At 51.2% G+C, this 20,708-nt stretch overlaps 1 protein-coding gene across 2 annotated transcripts in view; it reads right to left on the bottom strand.

Moving 5' to 3' along the window:
- Positions 1–20,708, bottom strand: part of CYFIP1 (cytoplasmic FMR1 interacting protein 1) — a 64,430-nt gene that overhangs the window by 42,488 nt on the left and 1,234 nt on the right. For both annotated transcript variants that reach the window (XM_066355409.1, XM_066355408.1), the window contains exons 2-9: positions 8,806–8,928; positions 8,637–8,726; positions 5,918–5,995; positions 5,209–5,310; positions 3,333–3,514; positions 2,037–2,133; positions 1,793–1,921; positions 755–859 (exon numbers count right to left, since the gene is read on the bottom strand). In XM_066355409.1, coding sequence (XP_066211506.1) covers positions 755–859; positions 1,793–1,921; positions 2,037–2,133; positions 3,333–3,514; positions 5,209–5,310; positions 5,918–5,995; positions 8,637–8,726; positions 8,806–8,922 — 900 coding nt within the window. In that variant the 5' untranslated portion in view covers positions 8,923–8,928. The remainder of the gene's footprint in view (positions 1–754; positions 860–1,792; positions 1,922–2,036; positions 2,134–3,332; positions 3,515–5,208; positions 5,311–5,917; positions 5,996–8,636; positions 8,727–8,805; positions 8,929–20,708) is intronic.

The following is a 20,708-nucleotide window of genomic DNA, read 5'->3' as shown; positions in this document are numbered from 1 at the left end:
GAAATCTCATGCCAGTCTGTGAAAGAGTTAACCATCACGATGAAGTTAACTTCATCGTGACTCCAGACCTGATGATCTTAGTCAAATTCACTTATTGTCAGGGCGATGTGTTCCTTTACCGGTCCCCGAAATAATTCTGTTTTCGCCAGTCCCCGAGTGTAAAATGATTAAAAGCCACCGAACTAAACCACAAGAAAACGCTAGCCAATAAAGTCGCAATGACATACCCAACCTCTGGGATGTCCCCCCTCCAACCCCTGCCAAAGCGACGGGTCCAGTGTCGACCAGGAGGAGAAGGAGCCGGGGGAATGCTCACCCGCTGCCGGTGGGAACACGCGTCAACACAGCCACATGGGAAAACTGCTAGGCTGTATCTACTGCAAATATCTGTGCCCGTGACCCTCAATCCCACCCCTAGGTCAATGTCCAAAACAAAAAACCACCTCATGCCCATCTCAACGGGATGGACACGTGAGTTGGGGCGTCACCACTGAATGGCCCACGACACCGCCATGAAAACCTAAGGACAATCGCTACGGGCTCCCAGGGGGATGGATCGAACAGTGAGCTAGCAGCCAGACAAGAGTTTGCTGGGTACGATCCCCCTTTTTTGCGGGGCTCACACCCAGCTAGAATCAGTGCACAGGGGAGAGGGGAGGAAGCAGACATGAGACACCCCCTCCCAACACGTTCCAGGATGCGTCATGGTCACAGGTTTACCGCCCCCCATTCAAACTGGACAGGCGTCACTCACCTTAAAGAACTTGTCGATTTTAGACAAGTTGATTCTCTTCTTGGTGTCTAGCTTATAGATGTTGCTGATGCTCCCATCCATCAGATACAGACCAAACCCCATGACCTGGGAAAAGAAAGCACAGAACGGCACAGGACACTCAGACCCACGAGTTTAATGACCCACAAGCGCTGACAGGCGGTCTGGAGTTCTGAAATGAGCCAATCCCATCTTTTCTTGAAAAAGGAATTGTTTTAAGGCTCCTTGGAAATGGAGTACTATCCGTTCACACAAAGCTGTTCTTCCTAGCTGTGTCCTTTGTTCTAGCTGGTTCACTGTCTGCCCCAAGCACATCAACCACCTTACGCCTTGTCAAACACAGTGCAACAGTGAATACGGGCTTCCACAAGCGCCCACCGTCACGGAGCGCTGCGCCGGACGGTGCCCGCAGGCCCTGACCCCCTCCATGGCGCTGTGCAGTGGGGAGGGGTCTCAGCTCTCACAGGGAGGGCTCTGGGCTGGTGGGACACCGACATAGGTCCCCAAGGGCTGCCCTCTGCACAGGGGCAGATCAGAGGACAGAGAACCTTCACCTCCTCCCCGTGAAAAATGTCACTGACAACCTTCCCAACTTGAGACACAATGACAGTGTAGAATATGGTGACTGGCCATGTTTCTTTTTTTTTTTTTTCTGAAGTTGGAAACGAGGAGGCAGTCAGACAGACTCCCGCATGCGCCCGACAGGGATCCACCCGGCACGCCCACCCGGGGGCGATGCTCTGCTCATCTGGGGCTGTTGCTCTGTTGCAACCAGAGCCATTATAGCGCCTGAGGCGGTGGCCATGGAGCCATCCTCAGCACCTGGGCCAACTTTGCTCCAATGGAGCCTCGGCTGAGGGAGGGGAAGAGAGAGACAGAGAGGAAGGAGAGGGAGAGGGGTGGAGAAGCAGATGGGCGCTTCTCCTGTGTGCCCTGGCTGGGAATCAAACCCGGGACTCCTGCACACCAGGCCGATGATCTACCACTGAGCCAACCGACCAGGGCCTCCCACACACATACTTTGAGAAGCATGTGTTTCTCGTTGGGCGTCAGGTACATCCTATTCTCGTAGTAATCCACACACAGGTTCACGATGTCAGCGAGGAGCTCCTCGTAACCAGAAATCACCTCTAGCTGCTGCTGCAGAGACTGAAAGAGAGGGAGACCCATGCCATCAGCTGCTCTTGGTCCGCTGGACCCCGGACCCACGCCCTCCCCGGCCGTGCACCCCCGTCAGCCAGGGCGGTGAGACCAGGAGCCTCACCTGTGTGATCTTGTTGTGGTTGGCCAGAAACATGGACAGATTCTGCGACTCCTGGATGGACTGGGGGTCAGCCATTTTCCGTAAAAACTGAGCAGCCCTTTGAAAACAAACAAAATAGTTAATCAACCAACGTGCTTCATGATTTTTTTTTTTTTTGTATTTTTTCTGAAGTTGGAAACAGGGAGGCAGTCAGACAGACTCCCGCATGCGCCCGACCGGGATCCACCTGGCATGCCCACCACGGGGCGATGCTCTGCCCATCTGGGGCGTCGTTCTGCCGCAATCAGAGCCACTCTAGCGCCTGAGGCGGAGGCCACGGAGCCATCCCCAGCGCCAGGCCAACTTTGCTCCAATGGAGCCTTGGCTGCGGGAGAGGAAGAGAGAGACAGAGAGGAAGGAGAGGGGGAGGGGTGGAGAAGCAGATGGGCGCTTCTCCTGTGTGCCCTGGCCGGGAATCAAACCCGGGACTCCCGCACGCCAGGCCGACGCTCTACCACTGAGCCAACTGACCAGGGCCCATGCTTCATGATTTAAAAAAAAAAAAAAATGAACATCACTTTTCTGTGGCTACAGTTATCTGCAGAAATGCGGGTCTTAGCAGCTGGCTACAGCTTCTGCCTCCTCGGACCTCTCCACCCTGGACTCCCGCCTGAAGAGCTCACTCCCCCACGGTCCAGAGCTGACGAACTTCCTCAGAGAGGTGGCAGCGACACCTGCAGGACCTGCCTGCCCCCAAGAGGCTCGCTGAGCCCAGCGCTGGAGCTGCGACCCCAGAGCTCGGTGAGCAGGGGATGGTCTCACGTGCACTTCTGTCTTCCCCAAGGGTGCTGAGCGCCCCGCGAACACTGGAGGGTGACACATACCTCCAAGGAGGCATCACGGCACACGGCACCTGCCGGCCACCCCAGGGGCGCGTATCCAACCATCCCAAGCCTGGCAGGTCACAGTCCCCTGCCAGCCGCAACGACCGCAGGACCCCCGGGCCGTGCGCCCGCCGCGTGCAGGGACCTCAGGACCCCCGGGCCGTGCGCCCGCCGCGTGCAGGGACCTCAGGACCCCCGGGCCGTGCGCCCGCCGCGTGCAGGGACCTCAGGACCCCCGGGCCGTGCGCCCGCCGCGTGCAGGGACCTCAGGACCCCCGGGCCGTGCGCCCGCCGCGCGCAGGGACCTCAGGACCCCCGGGCCGTGCGCCCGCCGCGCGCAGGGACCTCAGGACCCCCCGGCCGTGCGCCCGCCGCGCGCAGGGACCTCAGGACCCCCGGGCCGTGCGCCCGCCGCGTGCAGGGCGGGGCTCACCGCTTGTAGGCTGAGTGGTCGTTCTTCACGCTGCACTTCATGTTCTTCAGCTCGTCCAGCACCGCAAACATGTTGATGAACTTGCCCAGCGTGATCAGGTAGGCTTCGGACACGAAGTCCTTCCTCCTCTCCGCATGGCAGAGGCGCCGCACCTCCCCACAGAAACGCTCGATGGCATTTCTCTGCGCAGAGAAGGGGGGGTGGGAGGGAGCAGAAAAACCGCTGTCAGTGAAGGGCCAGCTCCCCCACACCCCTGGCTTTGAATACAGTATCTAGACTCACTCATAAAACACCCACCCAAGCCTGAAGGGGCGGTAGCGCAGTGGATAGAGCGTCCGACTGGGACACGGAGGAAGACCCAGGTTTGAAACCCCGAGGTCGCTGGCTTGAGTGCAGGATCATAGACATGACCCCAAGGTCGCTGGCTTGAACAAAAGGTCATTCAGTCTGCTGTAGCGCCCCCCCCCCATGGTCAAGGCACATATGAGAAAGCAATCAACAAACAACTAAGGTGCTTCTCATCTCATCTCTCTCTCCCCTCCATCTGTCTGTCCTTATCTGTTCCTCTCTCTGACTCTCTGTCAAAAACAAAACAACAACAACAAAAAAAAACACCTACTTAAGGGAGTGGATATTTAAAGCACTTTACCAACTATACCCCTAAAGTAAAATAAGTTCATTGATTATTCCAGTCAAGTTACTGGACGAAACGGTTCTAACAGAAATCTCTATAAATCTCTAGCTTTCAGAGGAAAAAGGGGAGGGCAGACATTTTTCCTCTTGACAACTTTTGAAACAAAAACTCATCTCCTAAGTTCCATGTTCTCCTTTTGCTAAAGGAATCGATAATAGACAAAAACAAAACTTCAGTCCTGGCCAGGTAGCTTAGTTAGTTAGAGCAGCCTCCCAATACGCCAAGGTTGTGGGTTCAATCTTTGGTCAGGGGACAAATGAGAATCAACCAATGAATGAATAAATAAGTTGGACAACAAATTGACATAACTTTCTTTCCCTTCCTCTCTCTCTCTCTCTCTAAAATCAGTACATGAAAATAAAAAGGAAACCAACAAAAATAAACTTCACACATTTCCAAAGCACACCTTTAAAAGCCAACACATTCCCCCCCTGCGGCCACTCTGCCTAAAGAAGCCAAGGCCAGCCCTGGCCAGTTGGCTCAGTGGTAGAGCGTCGGCCTGGTGTGCAGGAGTCCAGGGCACACAGGAGAAGCACCCATCTGCTTCTCCACCCCTCCCCCTCTCCTTCCTGTCTCTCTCTTCCCCTCCCGCAGCCAAGGCTCCATTGGAGCAAAGTTGGCCCGGGCGCTGGGGATGGCTCTGTGGCCTCTGCCTCAGGCGCTAGAATGGTTCTGGTTGCAACAGAGCGACACCCCGGATGGGCAGAGCATCGCCCCTTGGTGGGCATGCCGGGTGGATCCCGGTCGGGCGCATGCGGGAGTCTGTCTGACTGCCTCCCCATTTCTGGCTTCGGAAAAATAAAAAATAAAAAAAAAAAGAAGCCAAGGCCAGGGCAAGACGACACCCACACGGGCAGTCAGAGCAAGGCTGAGAGAGAAAACACCTAGCACACCGTACGAATCGAAAGCACCAATCGGCAGAAAGACAAACGCACATGGAACTGAGAGAGCAGTCTTCATGAAAGAGAGGCAGCTTCACCCTCAGGAGAAGTGAAACACAAAGGGGTGTGTTTATTCCCTCTCAGAATGACCTGTCCAAGGCTTGGTTCCCTTTGGTCTCAGAAGTTCTGGTGGCTGTAATGTACATGCCCTTGGTATCACTGAGTTCATGGTGACAGGGGGGACAGGGGCACCGCCCTACTCCTCTTCATTTAAACCCCTCGGAGGATGTTGCTGCTTTACCTGGAAGTACATGAAATTCATCAGCTTTGTGACCTCGGGCTCCAGGACCTCCACCGTTTTCTCATAGATTTCCACGCGGTTAGGCTGCTCGTTACATTTCACCTGGAAAGAAACAGGTATGACACGCAGAGGCTTCAACCCAGCTAGACCTGACAGAGGAGTGCGCTGTTAAGAGTAGGGGACCCTGACTGCTGAGAGGTAGAATTCAAGAAGGTGGGGTGGGGGCGGGTGGTCTGGCTGCCCTGGGCGGAGCTGGTGAGGTAGGGGCGTGGTCTGGCTGGGCTGGGCGGAGCTGACTGACAGGGGCATGGTCTGGCTGGGCTGGGCGGAGCTGACTGGTAGGGGCGTGGTCTGGCTGGGCTGGGCGGAGCTGACTGACAGGGGCGTGGTCTGGCTGGGCTGGGCGGAGCTGACTGATAGGGGCGTGGTCTGGCTGGGCAAAGCATGTGGCCTGTTTAGGGTAGCAGGAGCTTTGAGGTGGCATAATCTGAGTGGGCAGGGAGGAGCTGATGTGACAGGAGCACGCTCCTGCAGGTCTGGTGAGGTAGGGGCATGGTCGGGCTGGGCTGGGCGGAGCTGGCAAGGTGGAGGCATGGTCTTTCAGGGCTGGGAGGAGCTGACTGATAGGGGAGTGGTCCAGGTGGAAGGAGAAGAGCTGGTTAAGGTGTGGGCAGTGGTCTGGCTGGGCAAGGGCGGGGCAACAGGGTACCTGTGGGATGGCCCGAGAGCAGCTCCTCCAGGTGTACAACATAACAGCATACTCCTGGCCCTCCTCCAGCATCTCATTCTGCAAGGGCACACGGGACAATGCTCAGGCAAGGAGGGGAACAACCCTAACAAAGGCGAGGCCAAACGGCTACAATCTAAAGACACGAACTGGCCAGACTCTCCCTTTGAGGGACAAGCACCATGACCCGCATGTCAGCAAGAGACATGTGCTAAGAAGCTAATGACAAAGTGGTGCAGCCACGATGACCACCCGAAACACCCCCACGGCTACTGCAGGCTGGGGTGTCAGCGCCACACGGGCACCCTCTGTGCAGGGCCACCACAGCCCAGAATAGCTGCCACAGCTGCCACACCTGAGCTCCACTCAACCCCCAACAAGCCAAGGGCAATGCAGACCTGAGGCTGGGGGCATGGGGTGAGAGAAGGGGCAGTGCAGCTCAGATGCACCTGGTCATCACACTGTCCCCCAGCACCCCCTCGCTCGGAGGGGAGGAGAGCCTACTGCAGCTCTGCTGGCCCCAGCACCAAAGGAAAAGCTAAGCCCTGTTTCTACAGCTCTTGGCACCCAGTGGGGGACAGGGGACTAGGGGCAGGGAGTCCATAAGCAGAGGGTCACTGTCATAGCTCAGTTGGTTAGAGCATCATCGCAATACACCAAGGTTATGGATTCAATCCCCAATCAGGACACGTAGAAGAACCAACTGGTGAGTGCATAACCAAGTGGAACAAACTGATATTTCTCTCTAAAATCAATACAGTTTTTAAAGATTTTATTTATTCTTTTTTTTTAGAGAGGGGAGAGAGAGAGAAGGGGGAAAGAGCGGGAAGCATCAACTCCCATATGTGCCTTGACCAGGCAAGCCCAGGGTTTCCAACCAGCGACCTCAGCGTTCCAGGCTGACGCTTTATCCAGTGTGCCACCAGAGGTCAGGCTCAAATCAATAAATGTAAAAATAAAAAATAAAACTGCCTTAGTGTCCTGACCAGGCGGTGGTGCAGTGGATAGAGCATCGGACTGGGACGCGGAAGGACCCAGGTTCAAGACCCCGAGGTCACCAGCTTGAGCGCGGGCTCATCTGGTTTGAGCAAAGCTCACCAGCTTGAACCCAAGGTTGCTGGCTCCAGCAAGGGGTTACTCAGTCTGCTGAAGGCCCGCAGTCAAGGCACATATGAGAAAGCAATCAATGAACAATTAAGGTTTTGCAACGCGCAATGAAAAACTAATGATTGATGCTTCTCATCTCTCTCCGTTCCTGTCTGTCTGCCCCTGTCTATCCCTCTCTCTGACTCACTCTCTGTATCTGTCAAAAATAAATAAAATTTTAAAAAATTAAAAAAAAAAAAACAACTGCCTTAGTGCCCACTCCTTTCACATGGTTCCCTTTGGTAAAAATGGTCAAACTAGCCCAGTCATTCTTGAAAATGTCAACTACAAGTTGATATTTTATTTGAGGATACTTTTCAAATGTTCACAACCTTTGATCCAGTTTCTACAAATCTAGCCAAAGGCAATAACTATGTATTTTAGGAAGATGTCCACTACAGCCTTTCTTTTATTGTAAGAAAGAAGGGATGTCAACATACAAAGAAATAGTTAAATTATGGACGTTTACAAAATGTTCGTGGAATCACGAAAACAAAACGGCAGTGATGCACTTCGCCTACACAATCTAAGTCAGGGGTCCCCAAACTTTTTACACTGGGGGCCAGTTCACTGTCCCTCAGACCGTTGGAGGGCCAGACTATAAAAAAAAAAAAAACTATGAATAAATCCCTAGGCACACTGCACATATCTTATTTTAAAGTAAAAAGACAAAACTGAAATAAATACAATATTTAAAATAAAGAACAAGTAAATTTAAATCAACAAACTGACCAGTATTTCAATGGGAACTATGCTCCTCTCACTGACCACCAATGAAAGAGGTGCCCCTTCTGAAGTGCGGCAGGGGCCGGATAGATGGCCTCACGGGGCCGCATGTGGCCCACGGGCCGTAGTTTGGGGACTCCTGATCTAAGTCATGCGTGCAGGTGGGGACACGGAGAGGGTAAAGGGGCCTCACATCATCAACGAAGGTTTTCTCTGGGCCACAGGCGATAAATTTTCAGGAAAAGCATGTAATTTTTTTTTTTTAATTTTTTATTTTAGTGAGAGGAGGGGAGGCAGAAACAGACTGCTGCATGTGTCCAACTGGGATCCACCCAGCAAGCCCACTAGAGGGCAATGCTCTGCCCATCTGGGGACCCTTACTCCGTTGCAACAGGAGCCATTTATTAGTGCCTGAGGCAGAGGCCATGGAGCCATCCTCAGCGCCCCGGGCCAACTCTCTCTAATCGAGCCATGGCTGCAGGAAGGAAAGAGAGAGAGAAACAGAAAGAGAGAAAGAAGCGAGAGGGGGTGGGGGGGAGAAGCAGATGGGTGCCTCTCCTGTGTGCTCTGAGCAGGAATCAAACCCAGGACTTCCACACGCCGGGCCAATGCATTACCACTGAGCCAACTGTCTAGGGCCATGTAATTTTGTTTATATTAAGAAAAAAAGAAAAAAAGGCTTTTTTTCTTTTTTTTTAAAGACATTTCATTCACTCTTCTTTTTCCACAGTAGGTATCAGAATAATATCCGAAAAGGGTACATCAGCTATTCAGAGGTGCCACCCACCAGACACACCAGACGAAAACAAGGGCACGGGGAAGGAGTTACCATGCTAGAATGGACAGTCGCCTGCTCAATGTATCTTGCAATACCGGTGACAAAGGCATTTCTGTCTTCGAAGTTGGTGTTGAAATTGGGCTGGAAGGAAGAGAGAGAGAAACCATCAGGTGGGAAGTCAGCGTTGCAGGGTCCGCCCCGCAGTCACCCCGGCACCCACCTGGTAGAGGAGAGAGGACGGCGGCGGCTCGATGCAGGGTTGCTGGTCGGGCAGAGGCAGCTCTTCAAGGAGGTCCACGTTGGACAGAGCGTCCTCCAGGGTCACCTGGGCCGCCATCTCTTCCTAGAACAAAACGCAAAGCCACCTGTGCTGTGCAGAAGGGCTGGGGCACCCTGACAGTCCTTCCGGAGTGGAGAGAGCAGCCCCCGCTCGCCTGCCCCCTCTCAGGAGGGCGCTGGGAACGGCTGAGGGGGCCACAGCCAGTCCCCAGGTGCTGGGGCGTCTTTCCCCGGGCTCACCAGCAAGGGGATCACTGTGCAGCCTCTCCTGGCCTCCAGGAGCGTCCTGAGGCAGGCACACAGGCCACCACACATGGCGTCGTCTCTGTCCCCAGCTTTAATAAACATACTCTCAAAATCACCTGGACTCACGTCATGCCCTCTTTCCTGCATGACGACATCAAGAACTCATTCCATTCCTAATGGCGCTGGGACAGACCAGCTTCAGTCCCAGTCCCTTTCCAGTGACAGTTCTAAGTAAACCAAAATGTTCAGCAAATACTTTGTAATCCCTAGGGCAACCACCAAAAAAAAAAAAACCAAAAGAAAAAAACCAAAACACAAGAAACTATACAAAGCAATAGAAATTATAAGAAGAACATATAGAGTAAGTTATGACAGAATACTCAAAGTGTTCGAACAACTTGAAAGAAGGCAGGAAAAAGAAACAGCTTGGCCTGACTGGGCGGTGACGCAGTGGATAGAGCGTCGGACTGGGATGCGGAAGACCCAGTATCGAGACCCTGAGGTCGCCAGCTTGAGCGCGGGCTCATCTGGTTTGAGCAAGGCTCACCAGCTTGGACCCAACGTCGCTGGCTCGAGCAAGGGGTGGGCCCCCAGCACGGCCCGACACGGTCTGCTGAAGGCCCACGGTCAAGGCACATATGAGAAAGCAATCAATGAACAATTAAGTGTTGCAACGCGCAATGAAAAACTAATGATTGATGCTTCTCATCTCTCAGTCCCTGTCTGTCTATCCCTCTCTCTGACTCTGTTTAAAAAAAAAGCAAGAAACAGCTTGGAGAAGATAAGGACCCCGCTGTCTGACAATGTAACTCAGTTCTGACACTGTGTCCTTGCAGATCGCATAGGCTCCCACAGGCTCAGTGCTCAGTCCCTGAGGACCCACCTGCACCCCCACTTCCGGAATCAGTTGCAAATTACAGGTTGTTAACTGTGTACCTGTGCTTCTGACCAACAGGCTCTAAATCAGTGGTTTCCTGGGCTTGATTAATTTGTTAGAGAGGCTCGTATAACTCAAGAGAAATATTTTACTTATTTACCATTTCAGAACAGGTACCAGTTTATTTGGAAGGATATAACTCCAAGAAAAGCCAGATGGAGGTGATGCACTGAGCATCTGGGGGAAGGACAGTGAGTTCCCACGCCCGCCGAGTGCCCCACACTTCCCTCATGTCCACGTGCTCATCAACCCAGAAATTCTGAATGAGCCCAGCCTTCTGGGTTTCACAAAGGCTTCCTTACTTAGTTAGGCAGGACCGATTGAATCAGCAGCCACTGGCAAGGGATTCAACCTTTGAAAGCAGATGGGAGTGAAAGTTGGAAACCTCTTATCACAGGATTGGGTCTCCTGGCAACCAGCTCCCAATCTCAGGGGCTTTCCAAAAGTCCCTTCATTCACATAAAAGCGGATGTGGTTTGCTAAAATGATTAAGGTACCTTTATTGCTCTTATCACCGAGGGAATTCCAAAGGTTTTAGGTGCTCTCTATCAGAAACCAGAAAGGCTAAATAATACGGTTCTTATTCTAAATCACAATATCACAGGCCTTCATCAGAACCCAACCTTGATAGCGCCTTGATACACTCTGATCTCAGAACTGTGAAAAATAAAATTCTATTGTTTATAAGCCAAGGTGGGGTGGTGGCAGAGGCGGGTATCTTCCAAGAATCAAATAATAAAATAATCTGTAGAAGTAAATGCCAACAGATCATGGTCTAAACCAGTGGTTTTCAACCTTGGGGACCAGTGAAAACTGGAGAATTATTTCGGGGACTGCTAAGGCAGAAATCACCCTGATTGTAAGCAAAATTCAACTAAGATCATTGGGTCTTCTTATCTTCGTACAACGTCAGGGTGGTTAACTCTTTAAGGGATTGACACGAAATTTCTGGTTGACTGGTGATCAAAAAAGATTGATCTAAACACCCTAAGTAAAAGAGAGATGGTCAGAAAGGACAAAAGAAAAACCAACCCTGAACCCTACTATCATCCAACTACCATCCTGCTCTGAGCCTGACCGGGCAGTGGTGCAGTGGATAGAGTGTCGAATTAGGACCCAGAGGACCCAGGTTCAAGACCCTGAAGTTGCCAGCTTGAGCGCAGGCTCATCTGGTTTGAGCAAAAAGCTCACCAGCTTGGACCCAAGGTCGCTGGCTCGAGCAAGGGGTCACTCATTCTGCTGTAGCCCCCCCCCCCCCGGTCAAGGAACATATGAGAAAGCAGTCAATGAACAACAAAGGTGCCACAACGAAGAATTGATGCTTCTTCTCATCTCTCTCCCTTCCTGTCTATCTGTCCCTATCTATCCCTCTCTCTGACTCTGTCTCTGTCACACACACACAAAAAAGAAATGGGGCTTAAGCTATCTTCTGAGAAGTGTCATGAGGTGATTTCGTTGTTGTGCGAACATCACAGAGTGTGCTGACACACACCTGGACAGCACAGCCTGCTGTGCACCTACGTGGTACGGGAGCGCAGCAGGCTAGCTGACTCCTGTGTCCCCACAAACACGAGTAATGCATTGCGCTACTACCTTCCAGCATCACCAAGGTGACAGGACGCTTTCATCTCCATTATCACTTTACGGGACCAACGTCATTTATGCGGTCCATAGTCGACCAGAATGTTGGTATACAGCACAGGACTGTATAGATAGACAGCTACGAGAAACATCCTTCAAATATGTACAACAATACAGGTGGGTGGGAAGTCACAGGGCAAGAGATGAACCATGCAAGGCAAAAGGAAGCTGGAGTGAGTCTGTGAGCAGGAAACTTCAGAGCAAGGAAGCGATCAGGGATCCCAACGCCTGCTGCATAACGATAACAAGACCTCCTCCACCAGGGAGACAGAACAGCGCTCAATGTGGGCACTTCTAACCAGACAGCTTCAAACCACAGCACACAGACACGCAGAACAGAAAGGAGAAGGAAACCCACCACAGGAGGCGCCTGCCACAATTCTCGGCCACTGCCCGTCAAATAAGCAGGAACCCTGGAACTGAACACAAGAGGATCACATGGCCCTAACTGGCATTTGCAGAACACTCCTCCTAGCAACAGCAGATCTGTTTGACGTGTTTCTAATTTAAAATGCATATTTCTTTCCCCCCCCCCCCCCAAAAGACTTGGGTATTTTTGCAAACAAGGAAGACAGCTTTTTTTTTCTTTCATTACTAACTTCCCTCTATCATCACAACTTCCCGTTCCATGCACTCAAGAAAGAGGCGGCCCAGGACGGGGAGAGCACAGAGCTGGTCAGCTTGGCCGCTGTCCTGCTGAGCCAGCATAGAGAGCCCCAGGGGTGTTCATTCAGGACACCTCAAAGCTGGTAGCCTCCAAGGGAAGAGAGAGAGACATTGATTTGTTGTCCCACTTATTTATGCATTCTTTGGTGATTCTTGTATGTGCCCTGACTGAGGATCAAATCTGCAACGTTGGCATATGGGGATGATGCTCTAACCCAGTGGCTTCTAACCTCTTTACACTAGGGGGACCGTTGAAAATCAGAGAATTCCCTGGCCAGTTGGCTCAGTGGTAGAGCGTCATCCTGGCGTGCAGGAGTCCCAGGTTCGATTCCCGGCCAGGGCACACAGGAGAAGTGCCCATCTGCTTCTCCACCCCTCCCCCTCTCCTTCCTCTCTGTCTCTCTCTTCCCCTCCCACAGCCAAGGCTCCATTGGAGCAAAGTTGGCCCGGACGCTGAGGATGGCTCCATGGCCTCTGCCTCAGGCACTAGAATGGCTCTGGTTGCAACAGAGCAACGCCCCAGATGGGCAGAGCATCGCCTCCTGGTGGGCATGCCGGGTGGATCCCGGTCAGGTGCATGCGGGAGTCTGTCTGCTTCCCCGTTTCCAACTTCAAAAAAATACAAAAAAAAAAAGAAGAAGAAGAAAATCAGAGAATTATTTCATGGACCATTAAGGCAGAAATCACCCTGAGCATAAGCAAAATCGGCTAAGGTCATTGCGTCTATAATCTTCATACAACGTCAGGGTAGTTAACTCTTTTTAAGGACGAACACAAAATTTCTGGCAGCTGAAAAACACAGCACCAACAGAGCTACCCAGCCAGGGCAAGAATTTCCTTTCTTTTTGAAGCCACCCTTATAGGACAGCTCCTGGGATCAAAATTCAACCAATGGGCTGAAGACCTGCCTGCCCGGTCCAATTGGAGCTGCAAAACCATATTCTCATTTGCATCTTTACCGACCAGAGTGGCGGCTCCATTCTGACCAATCAGGACAGTGCTCTTTGGACCAGCTAACCTCTGCAAATTGGGAGTTCTCATTTGCATAGAAAAGGGCCAATCAGGGACCAGAGGCAGGCACTCCTCTCGATATAAGTCGGCCTCACCTCTTTCTCAAGGGAGTCTACTTTCTAGTGCCTTTCCACTGCCCCAGCTCAGGCCTGTTTCACACATGAGCTGTCTCACAGGCTAGCTATTGCGTAATTGAGCTGTTTTCACCAAATAAAAGTCTTCCCTCTTCAACGCACCCCAAACTGGGGACTCCTATTGGCACTGAATTATTGGTGACAACCTTCAGTTGACACTCCCAAACTTATGCCTACCACCAGACCTCTGGTTCCTTTCCCTAGTCACCGCCTGTAATTGCTGCCAGCTCTCCATAGAGCCAGCGTCCCCCAGACAGGGGCACTGTGTCCGCCTAGTCACCTCTCGGCCCTTGGGACAGACCTTCAATGTACCTAAAGGATCAACAAGATCTTCTAACTAGCTTCCACAATGATAGTGCTCAACCATGTCATCAAAATGACGGATTTTGAGTGGCACTCAGACCTGCTGGTGCTGCCCCATGGGAGTTCACAGTTTACAACTCCAGCACATTTGTCTCCACTAGTTTACAGAAGGACAGGTACAGAGCTTTCCTCTGCTAGGGGTGGGGTCGGGCGGGGGGGGGGGGGGAGAGCTGGTCACAGCAGGTGGCATATGGGGACACAGTGAGAAGGCTGCTGCCAGCACACAGAAGAGCGAGGAAGGAACCAACCCTGCTGACACCGTGATCTGACTTCAAGCCTCCAGAACTGTGCGACAATACCTTCCTGTCACATCAACCCCTGGTCTGTTCCCCAATACATTCCTGTCACATAAGCCCCGGTCTGTTCCCACAGCCCCAGTCAAGTAACAAATCCAAGAACAAGCTGGGCACATCGCCCATGCAGGGTCCCTGTGCCCTGGTGTTCTTCTGCAGAAAAAGCAGACTGCTGGGGCACAACAAAGGCCCGCCGGACCTGCTGGCATCTTGGTCAGGAAGCAAGCGCGGCACCGGCCCTGGGGTCTGCCGCCCCCCTCCCCACAGGAGGCAACGACAAGTGACCGCTCTCCTCAGTAACGTCCTCGGACAACGAAAAGCCAGGCAGTCTGTCCTTCCCGGACTGAATGTCCATCAGCAGCACCTCCCAGCCCTCCAGCTGGGCAAGTTATAAAACTGCCTTTTTAACAAGCCATCGACGAATCTATTTTGCCGCCTTATGAATTTTTACACAATTATACACGAAAGATCTCAGAGGAGGACACACTGAACAGACTTGGCTGCTCTTCCGGGGACCGTGTGAGTGTCCCCTGAGTCCCCTGCAGGAGTCCGCCGGTTCAGGGCACACCTGTGCTCTGGTGGTCTGAGTTGGGTGGGTAGCACTTCACACCCTGCTGGGTGTTGTGCTATGTACCACACAAACACTGCTTGTTACTTCACTGGGCCTGTGTCCCAGAAGCACACTGCGCTGAGTACCTAGTGGGCTCTCTCCGGCAGGATCCCAGCACGCCCAGAGCCCAAGCAGGAGCCAGAGGAGGGTAGGGGGTGGGGACGAGGAGGGCTGTGCTGTGACACACCAGAACTTTCTCAGCCCAGTCACACCCCGGGAGACCCAGCTATTTCCTCTACCCACCCTCACAGACACACACACACACACACACACACACACCCATCCTAGGGTGAGACCCAGGGGGCTTCTTCGACTCAGCCCGGAGCAGACACACCATCCAGTATCCAGAACTCAGGCTCAGCACTGTGTGGAGTGGGAACTTCAAAATTCAGGTGGCATGCAGCCCCTCCCACTGTGACATGGGCCACAGCATGGGAATGCACTCATCCCGCCATGCACAGGGCCAGCAGCTCCCGAGCACGGCCAGCCGGGCGCCCCTTCCTATTACCCCTTGTGTGGACCTGACGTCTGGAAGTGGTCAGTGCTGGGACCCAAGGATGGCGGTAAAAACAGGTGGGTCAGGCCTGACCTGTGGTGGCACAGTGGATAAAGCATTGACCTGGAAATGCTGAGGTCGCCGGTTCGAAACCCTGGGCTTGCCTGGTCAAGGCACATATGGGAGTTGATGCTTCCAGCTCCTCCCCCCTTCTCTCTCTCTGTCTCTCTCCCTCTCTCTCTCCTCTCTAAAAATGAATAAATAAAATTTAAAAAAAACCAGGTGGGCCTCAGGGGCTGCAGGTGGGCCAGGGGGCAAGCGAGGCGTCCAGCAAGCACAGGCACAGAGGAGGCCAGGCTCCAGCCCCAGCTGCAGAGCCTTGCCAGCGGTCCACTAGCAGGGCAGTGCCCACCGGCATGCTGGAGGCCCCCCGGCTGTGACCGCCTCTCTCACTCCGCCTCAGACTCACCCTCCCATCTCAGCAACTTGTCCTCAGAGTCACCAGAGCCACAGAGCAGGGACCAGGCCACTGACTCCAGGGCTGGCCACTTCATCCACTCGGATGAAGGCCAGAGGCTGATGGAGACATCAACGGAGTGACTTCCACAGGGTGAAAGCGCAGGTGCTAGGAAGCCAGCCTCGGCCTGGTGACGGGACACGAGAAACAAGAGCCCAAACCCCGGAGAGTCCCACCCCAGGACAGGAGGGCTGCGTGGGGCCAGGGGCCAGGGCTACTCTGCGTGTCCAAGGAAAAAGGCAAAATGATTTCTGTAAAACCTAACAGTCATCACACACTTCCAAACAAAGAACCGTTAATAATAGAACTTTCTGCCTGACCTGTGGTGGTGCAGTGGATAAAGTGTCGACCTGGAAATGCTGGGGTTGCCGGTTCGAAACCCTGGTCAAGGCACATATGGGAGTTGATGCTTCCAGCTCCTCCCCCTCTTCTCTCTCTCTGTCTTTCCTCTTTCTCTCTCTGTCTCTCCTTCTCCTCTCTTAAAAAATGAATTAAAAAATAATAATGAGGCCCTGGCCGGTTAGCTCAGTGGTAGAGCGTCGGCCTGGCGTGCAGAAGTCTCGGGTTCGATTCCCGGCCAGGGCACACAGGAGAAGCGCCCATCTGCTTCTCCACCCCTCCCCCTCTCCTTCCTCTCTGTCTCTCTCTCCCCCTCCTGCAGCAAGGCTCCATTGGAGCAAAGATGGCCTGGGCGCTGGGGATGGCTCCTTGGCCTCTGCCCCAGGCGCTGGAGTGGCTCTAGTCGTGACAGAGTGACGCCCCGGAGGGGCAGAGCATCGCCCCCTGGTGGGCAGAGCATTGCCCCCTGGTGTGTGTGCCCGGTGGATCCCGGTCGGGCGCATGCGGGAGTCTGTCTGTCTCTCCCCGTTTCCAGCTTCAGAAAAATATAAAAAATAATAATAATAATAATAATAAAATAATAATAATAATAGAACTTTCTTATTTTTAATATACTGCTCACAAAAATTAGGGGATATTTCAAAATGAGTAGGAAGCAATTAAAAAAAAGCATTTGATTTTTTTTTATTAAACAAGAACATCAGAAAAGCAAACAAGCCAAAGAAAGTTCTTTGACTATGCAAATGAGGTGCAAAACCAACTTTTATTTCATTGGTGAAAATGCACTAGACAAAAGGCTGAAAGTACTGGAATATCTGCACGTTCCCTGATTTCCTAATTCTTGTGAGCAGTGTAATAGGATTTGATCGTTTTCCATTTCTGGGCAACATGAGTTCAGTGGGAGAGAAGAAAGGAAAGCCACCTCTGCCTGCCTACAGTGCAGTTACACAGTTATATAGTCCTGGCCGGGTAGCTCAGTTGGTTAGAGCCTGGTCCCAATACACCAAGGTTGCAGGTTCGATCCCCAGTCAGGGCACATACAGGAATCAAGCAATGCATGTATAAATAAGTAGAACAACAAATTGATGTTTCTCGCTCACCTTTCCTCTCTCTCTAAAATCAATTTTTTTATTAAATGGGGATGACCTGTAAAAGGTCACAAGGGATCCTACCGGCTGATGACTATGTTCTGAAACTGTATTAGGGCGATACCTTCTCAACTCCGTAAATCTGCTAAAAATCACTGTACACTTGAAGTCGGTGAATTTTAAAGTATATACATTTTACCTCAACAAAGCTGTTAAAAATAATTTTTTTGCTGAGGTATTTCATTGGAATTGTGTTAAACTGATAGCTCAATTCGGAGAGAACAGACATCTGCACTAGGCTGAGTGTTGCGACCCATGATTCTAGTATGGCTTCTGCATTTACTTATTTTTATATTTATTTTATTTTACTGATTTCAGAGAAAGAAAGGGGGAGAGAGAGAGAGAGAGACAGGAACATTGATCTGTTTCTATACGTGCCCTGACCAGGGATTGAACCGGGAACCTCTGAGCTACGGGATGATGCTCTAACCAACAGAGCGATCCGACCAGGGCATGGCTTATGCATTTATTTACATAAGATTAAACTTCATTCATCGGCCTTTTGTAGTTTTCAGCACAAAAATCCTGTATGTATTTTATTAGAGTTATACCTAAGTGTTTGATCTTTTGAAGCTACTGAAAATGGTACTTCCTACAATTTTACTTTCTAATTGTTCACTACCTAGAAATAAGATCGACTTACATGTGTTGATTCGGGCTTTGGTGACCTTGCTAACCTTAGTTACTAGCTCTCCTTAGTTACTAGACTCCTTGGATTTTTTTTTTATGTAGATAATTATGTCATCTGCAAATAGGGACAGTGTTATTCTGTCCCTATTTTTATTTCATTTTCGGCCATTATGGTGCTGGCTAAAGTTTTTAAATTATGTAGATGTAATTAATCCATGAACCCTGTAACTTCTAAAGGGGGACTAAATTTTAGTAGGAGAAAAAAAAATGACAGTACACGGGATAGGTCAGTGACTTGAAGAGTCTTCACACTCTAAGACATTTTTCTAACCTCTTTAGGACACACAGCATTTATAACCGTCCCTTATACAGTACTTTTCTTATATTATCTCATTTCATCTTCATAACAGTCTAACAGGTACATTTCCCACAACCAAAGAAGGAAAATGGGCAAAATGTCCCCGCCTGGGCTCAGGAGATGATGTTGGAGTAGACATTACCAACGGTCAACCCAGTGTGATCTCACCTGCCGAAGTCTCTCCTTCTTCCTGCTGGCTAGCTGGGCGGCCTCAGGAATGGAATAAGCCGACCTCTCTAGAAGCTGATGCCAGGACCCACACAGTCACACAGAGAGAGGGGCAGAGGGAACACTGGCCTGACTGGGGACGCAGCAGACAGCTGCTCCCTGAGCAAGCACGGTGCTTTTAAAGAATCCCAGGTGCGTGATTCAGTAAGGACATGAAGGTCAGGTCCCAGGGTCTAACACTTTGGATCTAACAGCTTCTTTCTAGGAGTGTGCAAGTTCAGTGATGGTGGATTCAAAGTCTGGCACTGCCGCTTACCAGACAGGCAAACTTGGGACAACATACTTCATCTCTCTCTGTCCATGTCCTCATCCACAGAGTGGCAATAATAATTGCACCTGCCTTTGAAGGCTGGGAGAATAATTAGTATGTCAAGTACTAGAACAGGCATGACCACACTGCAGCCCACAGCCTGTTTCTGTAAATAAAGTTTTATTAGAACAAGGCCTCGCCATTCATTACATAACTGTGCCCTTCTGAAACCATGTGGCCCATAAAGCCATACATACTGTCTGGCCCTTCACGGGATAAGTAATCCTGGCTTAAAACAATCCTGGAGCGCCTGACCAGGCGGTGGCACAGAGGATAGACCATGGGACTGGGATGCGGAGGACTCAGGTTTCAGACCCCAACGTCACCAGCTTGAGCGCGGGCTCATCTGGTTTGAGCAAAGCTCACCAGCTTGGACCCAAGGTCGCTGGCTTGAGCAAGGGGTTACTCGGTCTGCTGTAGCCCCACGATCAAGGCACATATGAGAAAGCAATCAATGAACAACTAAGGTGTCACAATGAAAAACTAATAATTGATGCTTCTCATCTCTCTCCGTTCCTGTCTATCTATCCCTCTCTCTGACTCTCTGTCTCTGTAAAAACAAAACAAAACAAAACAAAAAAATAATCCTAGAGCAAAAATAGTACTGGCAAGGCCCTGGCCAGTTAGCTCAGTGGGTTGGAGCATCATTTCAAAATGCCAGGTCAGAGCACGTAAGAGAACCAATCAACGAATACACGGATAAGTGGAACAGCAGCAGATGTTTCTCTCACTCCCCCTTCCTCTCTCTTTCTAAAGTCAATCAATAAATTTTTTAAAAAGGTTGGCCTGTGGTGGCACAGTGGATAAAACCTCAACCTGGCCTGACCAGGCGGTGGCGCTGTGGATAGAGCTTTGGACTGGGATGCGGAGAATCCAGGTTCGAGACCCCGAGGTTGCCAGCTTGAGCGTGGGCTCATCTGGTTTGAGCAAAAGCCCACCAGCTTGAACCCAGGGTGGCTGGCTCCAGCAGGGGGTTACTCGGTCTGCTGCAGCCCCACGGTCAAGGCACATATGAGAAAGCAATCAATGAACAACTAAGGTGTCGCAATGCGCAATGAAAAACTAATGATTGGTGCTTCTCATCTCTCTCCGTTCCTGTCTATCTATCTGTCCCTGTCTAGCCTTCTCTCTGACTCACTCTCTGTCTCTGTAATAAATAAATAAATAAATAAATACCTCAACCTGGAATGCTGAGGTTGCAGGTTGGAGACCCTGGGTTTGCCCCTTCAAGGGACATACAGAAGCAACTACTATGATCTGATGCTTCCAGGTCCTCCCTCTACTTTCCTCTCTCTCTATCCTCTCTGAAACATCAGTAAATAAAATCTTTAAAACAAATTTTTTTTAAGTTTTGATGGGGGAGGGGATGCCTGCTAAGGAAAGGAATTTTAGGAGCAATGGAGCAGTTCTGTATCCTGACTGTTGGGCCAGTCACAAGACTATGACACATTTGTCAAAACTCACTGAACTGTGCCTGGCCAAGTAGTGGCGCAGTGGATAGAGGGTCGACTGGGACGCAGAGGACTCAGGTTCGAGACCCCAAGGTCACCAGCTTGAGCGCAGGCTCATCTGGTTTGAGCAAGGCTCACCAGCTTGAGCCCAAGGTCCCTGTCTCGAACAAGGGGTCACTAGTTCTGCTGTAGCCCCCTGGTCAAGGCACATATGAGAAATCTATGAACATCTAAGGAGCCGCAACGAAGAACTGATGCTTCTCATCTCTCTCCCTTCCTGTCTGTCCCTATCTGTGTCTCTCTCTGACTCTATGTCTGTAAAAATAAAACTCACTGAACTGTATGCACACCAAAAAGTGCCTTCCACTGTACGTAAATTTTAAAATAAATTCAAATACAAACACATACACACACAACTTGGAGTAAATGTTCTTTGAGCGACCTATCAGGATACAAACAGATGTGT

The sequence above is a fragment of the Saccopteryx leptura genome, chromosome 13, assembly GCF_036850995.1.
Source record: "Saccopteryx leptura isolate mSacLep1 chromosome 13, mSacLep1_pri_phased_curated, whole genome shotgun sequence".
Lineage (NCBI taxonomy): Eukaryota > Metazoa > Chordata > Mammalia > Chiroptera > Emballonuridae > Saccopteryx > Saccopteryx leptura.
This window is presented reverse-complemented; position numbering and strand designations above follow the sequence as displayed.